General features: G+C 44.4%; 1 protein-coding gene across 1 annotated transcript in view; it reads right to left on the reverse strand.

Moving 5' to 3' along the window:
- The window catches only part of LOC148535054 (E3 ubiquitin-protein ligase PHF7-like), a 72373-nt gene extending 67712 nt beyond the window's left edge, over window positions 1–4661 (reverse strand). The window contains exons 1-7 of the mRNA XM_088464497.1: window positions 4657–4661; window positions 4283–4344; window positions 3962–4059; window positions 2577–2678; window positions 1531–1655; window positions 1137–1296; window positions 737–843 (exon numbers count right to left, since the gene is read on the reverse strand). Coding sequence (XP_088320623.1) covers window positions 737–843; window positions 1137–1296; window positions 1531–1655; window positions 2577–2678; window positions 3962–4059; window positions 4283–4344; window positions 4657–4661 — 659 coding nt within the window. The remainder of the gene's footprint in view (window positions 1–736; window positions 844–1136; window positions 1297–1530; window positions 1656–2576; window positions 2679–3961; window positions 4060–4282; window positions 4345–4656) is intronic.
- Window positions 4662–10273: the final 5612 nt, after the last annotated feature.

The raw sequence follows: 10273 nt of genomic DNA on the forward strand, positions 1-10273 counted from the left end.
GTGTGACCCTGCAGGTATGTATGTATGTATGTATGTATGTCTGTCTGTATGTCTTATGCACACATAAGAGGTTATTATTGTGAGATAACCTCACTTGCTTTTGCTAGTATTACATTAGCATTAGAATTTCCAACAGAACCTCAACACTAATTGAATCTATTCCTTGGCCTAGGGGTGCCGCAAAATAATACTGAGACAGTAAGGGTCGCACACCTGGCTGGCTATTAATTATGGCTGTAGGAAGAAGCCAGAAGACGTTCAGCTATGATAGAAGTGTGCAAGCTGGAGCAGGGTGTGCAAGCTTCCAAAGAGAAGGCACTTTGGTAGTTACAATGACGGATGCAACAGACTTGTCTCAGAGCCGTACTGATGCTGTTCGCCCCATTATTCCGTTGATAGCTTTCAAAAAATGCAGCCAGCACCGTGTTCTAGAAGCGATCCCCAGAAACGGCAGCTGCACCATATGTGCGGATATAACGCCAGATTATTGCGCATGCACAGGGGATTCTGGGTAAATTCCAGATTGTTTGTGATGTTCTGCGCATACGCCAGTGCCCTTTTTTTTTTCAGAGGGAGGGGGTTCACAGAAATCCTAACATGGGCCCCCTCCAGTCTTAAAATGCCCCCCCCCTGGTGGGCACATGCATATAGCTATGTGACCAAGCGAGACATCCGGCAAGGCCTCTATGATGGAGCTGGATTCTATGTTTTAGATAAATACAATTGTTGCATATACCTGTGGGGAATGTAAATTCCCATTCGCAGCATCTCCTGCTGGAAACTCGCCATGTTCTGGCATATGGGGCACTTCAGGAAATACTTCCCTGCGTTTAATGCCTGCATCTGTAATGTAAGAAGTTCAGATTAAATACCATATATATATATATATATATATATATATATATATATATCTACAGTCATACAGCAAACGTCCTGCACAAGAGCTGACGAGCGAGGACAAGCCGATCAGCCTAACGTCAGGCCGCATTCGACATAATCCTTCATATACAGAGCGCGGACACCGGAATCAGCCTCAAACCCTCCACTCCATTGGCTGTCATGCCTCGGCTCTCTCCTGGTTGGCCTCCTCCCGGTGACTCCGATAGTGAGGAGTAAATAGTAAAGCCATAGCTCACCTGCAGGCAAGTCCTGTGGAACCAGGTGTTTTTGCAGCAGGGGCTCTTAATCACATCATATGCAGGGGCGGGGGTCAGCTCCTCCAGGCAGATGGTACATGCACTTACTTCATCCTGTACCGCAGCCTTCTGAACTGGCCGATGCCTTGGGCAAAATGATCTGCAGGGAAACAAATATTACAGAATAAATTGTGAGAAGTTCAAACAAAAACCCCCACTTTAACGGAACATACATGCACAGCACGATTGCACGCCAAGACATAGTGGGCGTGCTAATGCCTTGACGTGCGATCGCCTGCCTTGCCGGATTTGCATACGCCGGCTGCGTGCGAACGCATATAGCAAGCGGGTCTGAATCGAGCCCTATATACCTAGAAGCAAATGGATTACTCACGGAAACTCCTTGAAGTACTGGAATATAAATTCCTTTTCCTGGCCACAGGGGAAGTGCACGGTCTCAGCGCAGCCCTTCCTGCTGCAGCATATGGAGGCGCCCGTCCTCTTGCACACTGTGCAGGGCTGCAAAACATGATTAACAAATAACAATACTGAGCATAACATGAACAATGAGTGTAAATAGGTCCCCCACTATAAATAACCTTTGTTCTAGACTCCTTTACTTCCTAATAATAGAACAGTCACTGTATATAACACTCAAGTATAGCCAGGTCCTCTGCTAACCACCTTAGCGGGAGAGATAGAAAATAGCTCCTCTAAGGCTTCCAATCATAGCTGCTGCGGCCGATCGGCCGTCCTACAGAGAGAGCTATGGCACTTTAATCTTTTCTTTTTCTTTTTTTTATTTTAGTGAAGTGCAAGTGCATGTCTAAGCTTCCAGTCCTCTGTGCATGCAAGAGCCGGCAAGCTGGATCACACATGTGCATTTAGCAGCACACTGGCTCGAGGAAGCAAAAAGATCTGCATTACCGCTGACAGGTGGCATCACTCATCTGTCCCCAAAGACTATTTGGGGAAGTGGGTTAGACTAGCTACAACCCCCACCTCCTCCCCCGTTTCTTTCCACAAGCACCCACTGTTTGCTCTGCATCCAAATACTCACTACGACCATGTCGGTAAACCATCAGGACACATGAACAGTAAAAAAGAAACACAATAGCCAACTGCGCCAACACCTGCAATGCATCCGCCTCTGAAGTAGGCTCATAGACCCAAACATTTTATGTTGGGAAAACACTTCTGATGGGCTGAGAAGCTTTTGACCTTCCTGGCCACATCAGTTCCACAGTCATTCTGCACCGTGGCTCCAGGTGGAGCCGTTCTGACTGCGGCATCACAAAGCTGTTTATTTTATTCTCTGTGGATTATCAGGGAATAGAATAAACTCCCAATTAGGTCCAATATGTGTCATTCAGTTCTCCTGTGACTTCCTTAGCGCCGGTCACATGACATGAGAAAGTATCAGCACGATCAGCTCCTCACCTGCTCTGCTGCCCGGCTGGCTGCCTTCCGCACATCTGGGTACAGGAAGCCATAGAAGCCTTGCCTGTCACTGCCCCTCTGCAGCACACCGCTGGAGAGTAACTGGATAGGAGAGAGGGGAGATGTACTTATGGCTGTCACCACTGCTGCATTATCTATAACAATTAGGAACACTCGTATCTCTAACATATGCTCCAATACAGGTTTATCATGTTTTATGCACTTAGCATGTTAATGAAACTGCACAGATCACTACATATCCTTAGGGGAGGGCTCCAATAATATTTAATGCCTAAAGTTAAAAATTAAAACAAAATGTTTTATTTTACATTTTTTCACCATTTTAATTAACAGAAAATATATGGTTTAATTTGGTAGAACAATTTGTTGCCTTTATGTGGGAGGAGCTATCAGACTGATCGCGCCCTCCCGTGGCTTTGCGCTAGGCTGAGGGGATCACAGCGCCACCCTCCCCAGCGCCACAAAAAGGGGTATTTTTAACCTAAGGGGGCATAGCCACACCTCCCACAATTAGGCCACACCTCTTTCCCCTGGGACCGGCTCTCTACATCCCTGCCCAAACACCCACAAGCTATCTCTCTGCTTCAAAGGCTTACCGTGACTGGGCTCTTATCGACACTGGCCTCCCGGGAAAAGGAGATTGGTAAATTTGAGTAAACATTTACATTATCACCTTGTGAGTATAGGGCCTGATTCAGCATGAATCGCAAGTCTGCAATCGCACGCACCCGGCCGCTGCGAAAATATGCTAATGAATGCATTCACAATGCGTTCGCCGAACTATAATCAGACGCCCACCACTTCAGTAAGCCGCCCACTTCCCAATACTTACATCCGCAATACCTTTGGTAGTCGGCGAAAACATTGGTAACATAGAGTAACATCGGACCCAGACGCACAGTTGTGGTAGAGCTGACCTGACTCAGAAATTGCTAAACTTCCTGTCGGTATCTAGATCTCAGGCTGCATATGTCATCGCAGGGGCTTCATTATGCACGCCCATGTAATGGCGTTCAAACGCACTGGCACGTCTGCGTTCCTACGGGTACCCACCTCTCTCCACCCCCACCAAAAACGGTCACTTCCTGTTAATCACTGTGCGATGGGTCTGCATGCTCACTGCGATCGCTTCCCGATCGCAGCGGCCGGTTCGCACACTGTGATGCATACACATGCGCAGAACACAAACATTGGCAGGGTGCATGTGCGTCCGCAGACTTGCGTTCCAAGCTGAATCAGGCCCATAGGACAGAATGATTATCACATTTGCATAAATATTGCAGAGTGTGATAAATCTGCACCTTACTGTGTAACAGGCTGATCTCAGCTGCTATAACTGATGTATCATTACTTTCCATACTTACCAGGCAGTAGTGGTGGACGGTCAGCTTCTCCTTGGCGTTACGCAGCAGCTCTCCATACTTGGGCACGTCATTCTCTGCACGACCACAGAAAATGCATGCTGTGGAAGCGAGGCAAGACGTTATGTATGGTGTGTTCTTCACACAAAACACAAATCACACATTAAACCAGAACAAGTACATGCAAGATAGGTGAGGGAATGTAGCTGTGAGACAGAGGGTAGAGAGAGCGATGCTCGGCCAGGTGTGTACCCAGCTTTACTCTATGTCATAATTACAGGTATATTACTGAAGGTGTATAAAGACTTCTGGCTCCTGTCTTACCTGGATCGGCTCCTAGCGATGAGCTTGATGCCGAATCTCTATTCGTCTTCCGCTTTCTCTTACTAAAGATAGAGATGCAAAAACAAAATTGTGAATTATAAATAGAAATAATAATCCTCCTTTATGTATATGTCTATGTAATCTATTCTGTGAGCTGGTGCTTTAGTAGAAGTGGATCTTTGTGGACAGTGTAGCTATTTTTATGGGACCAGATAAGCAGGGGTTAAAGCGAGCTGGTACGTGGTGGTACTGAGTTTAGTCAGTTATATTTGAAGGGGAAACAAGTCAATCCCCTGCCCGCAGCCCTGCAGCTGAGCCCATTGCCAACCGAGTGACTCTGCCTCTGAGATGAGTCACGAAGTGACAAGCATCACCTCATGCCGTCTGCAGTCAGCGCACAGCGTCACCCCATGCCATCTACAGTCAGCGCACAGCGTCACCCCATGCCATCTACAGTCAGTGCACAGCGTCACCCCATGCCATCTGCAGTCAGTGCACAGCGTCACCCCATGCCATCTGCAGTCAGTCCACAGCATCACCCCATGCCGTCTGCAGTCAGCGCACAGCGTCACCCCATGTCGTCTGCAGTCAGAGCATAGCATCACCCCATGCCATCTGCAGTCAGCGCACAGCATCACCCCATGCCGTCTGCAGTCAGAACGCAGTGTCACCCCATGCAGTCTGCAGTCAGAGCACTGCGTCACCCCATGCAGCCTGCAGTCAGTGCACAGCATCACCCCATGCCGTCTGCAGTCTGCTCATGTAGAGATGGACTTGCCTTTTCCCCCTAATGCAGGCACTATTGTAAGCTGTGCATGCACACCACAGATCTTATGTATCTACAGCCGTGTCGGCAGAGACACATTTTAGGATTATTACGCCTTATGGTAAGGGGGCGGTGTAATGCGACCAAAGTTATGAGCGCCTTCACTTTAAAAATACGCCCCATAATGGGCGGCAGCAGAGTCCGATTGGCTGAATGCATCTTGAGCATGTTTATGCCAATATACAGTAATGTTACTGTTATTATCTATATACATTATTACAGTGATATTGGTAATGGGTTTGCAGTAATAAGGCATATACTTCTGCAGCTCAGATTACATTATTACAGTGATATTGGTAATGGGTTTGCAGTAATAATAAGGCATATACTTCTGCAGCTCAGATTACATTATTACAGTGATATTGGTAATGGGTTTGCAGTAATAATAAGGCATATACTTCTGCAGCTCAGATTACATTATTACAGTGATATTGGTAATGGGTTTGCAGTAATAAGGCATATACTTCTGCAGCTCAGATTACATTATTACAGTGATATTGGTAATGGGTTTGCAGTAATAATAAGACATATACTTCTGCAGCTCAGATTACATTAGTCTTCATTCTAGCACTCTCTGGTCTATATCTCAGCAGTGTGTTGCATCAGCTGAGTGTGCTAGAAGCACCAGAGCAGAGAGTGACACCCCAGGCAGAAAAGAAGAAAGGCACGGGCTGTGACAGGTGCAGGGTGCTAGAATGAAGACTATTACATTGGCCCCTAAGAACAGAATTTTGATACAGCATAAAACTGTTCCTAATATTCCAAAATGACAACAACAAAACAGAACAAATTGTTTCCTTGGATCATTTTGAATTTAGCTTTATAAGCGGATTGGACGGTTTATAATGAGGAGGATGAGGGCTGCTGCGTTTCCAGACTTATCTTAGAGACAACTACTTTAAACAAGTTTGTGTAGAGCCAACCTGTGGCTCTCCAGCTGTTGTGAAACTACAAGTCCCAGCATGCCCTGCTACAGTTTTAGCATTCCCTAATAGCAAAACTGTGGCAGGGCATGCTGGGACTTGTAGTTTCACAACAGCTGGGGAGCCTCAGGTTGTCCAGGCCTGGTGTAGACTATGAGAACGCTTGTTTAGTACTAATAAAAGAATTCAAGTGGTTTCAAATTAAAAATAAAAAATAAAAACATTTCTATGATGCTATTATGTAATGGATTGATGTGATATTCTATTTTTTTTAAACAAATTTTGTAATTGTAATTTTCTATGGTGTTTCAATAATAAAAACTATTACAAAAAATAATAATAATAACAATAATAATAATAATAATAATAATAATAATAATAATAACAATCCCCACATAAACAAACAGTGAAACATTAAAGTATCTCAGCTTCTGTTTCAAAGAATTTGAAGGACAATTATAAGTTACTCCATTTTGGATGCTATCAATGTTTGTGTAATTAGTCACAGTATGGATGGACTTAGTGAAATAAATTAGCTATAATTGGGGTTCCACATAATTGTAAATCTGATCATAAATATTACATTTGTAACAAGGAAATCCCTATTTTAAAACACAACACAACCAGTCACTTACCTAGACGAGGCCATGACGCCTCACATTTAGTCTTACAGCCTCCCAGATGCTTCTCCAGTAGTAGAATTAGAGAAAAATACGCTTTATAATAAAAACAATGCACCTTGCTAGGATTCTGTAACTATAATGCAAGTCTCTGCTGAGGGTGAGCCTCACTGGCTGTCCTGTGTTATGATATCACTGGCCACTGTGACATCACTGATTTGCATAACCATGGCAGGTCAGATATCTGATACAGGGTCTCCATCATGCACATGCAGGGGCTCCATCAGAGACCGGACTGCCTGGGGGCCCGCTGTGGCCAGAAACACAGCCTAATTCCTCTGTACTGGGTCCCATATTTCTCAGCGCACATGTACCTGCTGCCTGGATCACTAATACCCCTTTTACACCAGAGCAAAAACCTGGGTTTTTGCTGGGTCTACCTGGGTCGCAGCTCAGTTTAAAAGGGTCCCTGAAAAATAACCTGGGTCAAGTGACCCTGCAATCCAACCCAGGTAGCTACCAGGGTTGGACCCAGGATGGACCCAGGGAATGGTGCAGTGTAAACGGTGCAACCCGGGTTATCTGACCTGGATCATGCCTAAAATGAGCGGATTGGTGGTTGTGGAGCATTCACCTCCCACTTTTTATGACCTCACAGGTTTAGCAGGGCAGACCTGAGTTCAGTGTGAACAGGGCTGACCTGGGAGTAACCCAGATCAAAGGTGCAGTGTAAATGGGTCTGACCTGGGTTGGAACCATGTCCAAAAACCCAGGTCGGACCTGGGTTTTTGGTGGAAAAGAGGTATTATTCTCTCACACCAAAGAGTCATTCTGGGGCAATAGTGAGCTCCTTGTACTAATAAGCAAAGATAAATCAGGGCAAGTCCATGAACTATACACAAAAAGAAGAAATACAGGTGCTCAACTCCAAATTAACTGATTGTATATAAATTAATACATTTTTGCAATCAATAGAGGTTTTTGGCATAATCTTGGCCAAGGTTATGGGCCTACCCACCAGAACCGAGTAATCTCTGTCGGGTAGGTCCCTAACATACTAGGGTTCAAATCCAGAGCACAGGACACCTCCAAACTGGCCCAGCTAAGGAAATATCACATTTTTCTTTTATAACACATTTTAACCCTTCACTGTTTGTTTATTATACATGTACTTCACTTTTTTATTTTCATTCTTTATATGCAGCTGTGGCTGCTCCTAACTATCTCTTTTACACTGCACTTTTCTTACTATGGCGGTGCCCTGGGGCAGCTTAGCTGGACCAGTTTGGGGGGATCCTGCGCTCTGGATTTGAACCCTAGTATGTTAGGGACCTACCCGATAGAGGTTACCTGGATCTGGTGGGTAGGCCCATAACCTTGGCCAAGATTATGCCAAAAACCTCTTTTCACTGCAAAAATTTATTTATTTATATACAATCAGTTAATTTGGAGTTGAGCACCTGTATTTCTTCTTTTTGTGTATATATCAATTGTCTCCACAGGTAGCACCTCCAATTATGTATATATATGTTCAAGGTGTGCAGTCTGAGGTCCATTTCCTATACAAGTCCATGAACTTAAAGTTTTCTTTCTGAAGTTATTACCACTTAGTGTAGCCCCATGTACTCTATTAATGCACATTCACATCATACTCTGCAATAAGCCTGTGTACCAAATTTGCTGACTTCCGAGGTGGCAGACAGGTTGGCTTAGCAGGGGCGAGGGTCCCACGGGAATACTGGAGCCAGGTCAGTGGTCCAAAATGTTTTTTATTAAGTTGGCAAGGTGTAGCAATGAAGCGGCTGAATCTCTTGTGCACCCTAAAAGGCTGCACCCTGCGCCTGGAGCAGATGCTTGTTTGCTCTGTAGTAGTATAGGGTCCGCACAGTAGAGTTAGGTGATGCAGTTTAGCTATGCTGATATACGCAGCGCCCCCTGACCTCTCCTCAGTGCTGCTACTGCTGCTCCATTGGGGCTAGAAGGGAAATTTACAGGTGACTAAAACATTTGAAATATGAAATGCACTGAATGAATAGATCCATGTGTTTGTTCATCCTGCCCAAGAAAGAACCATCCGAGGCTGCCATCTGGGTCGCACTGCGTAGGTTACACCTGGCAGGGTGTGCAAGTAGCGGAAGTATAACGTCCAGTTGGAGAAAAATAAAAAAGAATAAATGGTGACCGTATTTTAAGTTAAAACCATGTTAAACTTAATCAGAAATTAAAAAATGATAGAGTGTTCTGCAAAAAGCCACAGCGTCTCCTTCACACGAGTGTGCGGTTTTGTCACATCCAGCAGTTTGTGGAGTTTGATTTAGCTGCAGCATGAGACAGCAGCCGAACCCAGTCTCAGGGGAGTGTAAATGAGGGTGGAGTGGCAGCATTCCTGTGCTGCTGTGTTTGTGAGATGGTTTAAATTTTGGTTAGAAAGTAGTCAAAAGTCCAAATCCAGTTTGAACTCCGGTTCTAACTCCATGCTTCAGATGGCATGCTTAAGATGCAGGCTACAGTGGCAGGTCAAGCCTGTGTGTGCAGGCTTTAAAATGAGTCCCTTTTGCAGGAGAAGCTAGGTCAGCTGGTACAGTGGGAGGGGATGTTTGAGCAGTTTGTTCAACAAGCTAATTAATGGTGGGGGAAGATGCAGCTTCATAGTTGGAAAACAAACTTTTAATACAGACTATTTTTGCAATGAAAGGCATCAGATATGGAAGATGGCATTAGTGTACCTGGAAAGAGATGAAAGATGGTATAAAAAAATCAACTCTGGTTCTAACTCCATGCTTCAGATGGCATGCTTAAGATGTAGGCTAATAGTCGCTAGTCGCTATTTACCGCTGCAAGTCACTTAAGAAAGGATTGCTTTCCAGTCCAATCGTGTGGTTCCAAAGTACAAAAAGTTATTTATGTAAAGAAAAAGTAACACGATGAAAGATTTAACAATTAGACTAAAAAGCAATAAAATAGTACAAGCCGATACATACGCGTGCACCCTGGTCCCATCAATCCAGAAGCCTGCGGTCAGCAAAGAGGATGTCTGTACACTGAGATCGGGACACAGCCTATATACCTTACAGTTTTCAGAGTTAACAAAGGAACTAGTTGACAGGTTTTCATTGGTTCTTGGTTCTGGATAAACTGGTCATTGGTCAGTTCATACGGTGTCATCGGGGGTATGGCTCATTCCTCAAACAGTCACATTGTGTAGTTTTCCGCCGAACAACTGGTTAAAACTGGCTACAACACTGCATTTAAGTAATAACATTCTAAGCAATAACTCCCTATCATCCATAACTAGTGGACGCATGATGCAATTTCCTTGCCGACAGAGACGGATGTCTCCAGATAAACAGGGATCAGGGATTTAGTATGATACCAAACATGACATGTCCACTGTATTCTAAACCTTAGATCTAATTTAAGTACATATTATATCATAATTATTAGTTAATAATACCTTTAATAACTCTGGTTATTAACTATAGTGTGTGGGAACCATTTTATACATATGTGCGCCTGTGCATTGAAATAGAAAATGTTCGTATGTATGTATGTGAATACGCATGTGAGCATCTATGTGTATGCATATATGTTTATGTGTGTGCATTATGTGCATCAGTGTATG

The sequence above is a fragment of the Taudactylus pleione genome, unplaced genomic scaffold (genome assembly GCF_031769625.1).
Source record: "Taudactylus pleione unplaced genomic scaffold, aTauple2 ptg000061l, whole genome shotgun sequence".
NCBI classification, from domain to species: domain Eukaryota; kingdom Metazoa; phylum Chordata; class Amphibia; order Anura; family Myobatrachidae; genus Taudactylus; species Taudactylus pleione.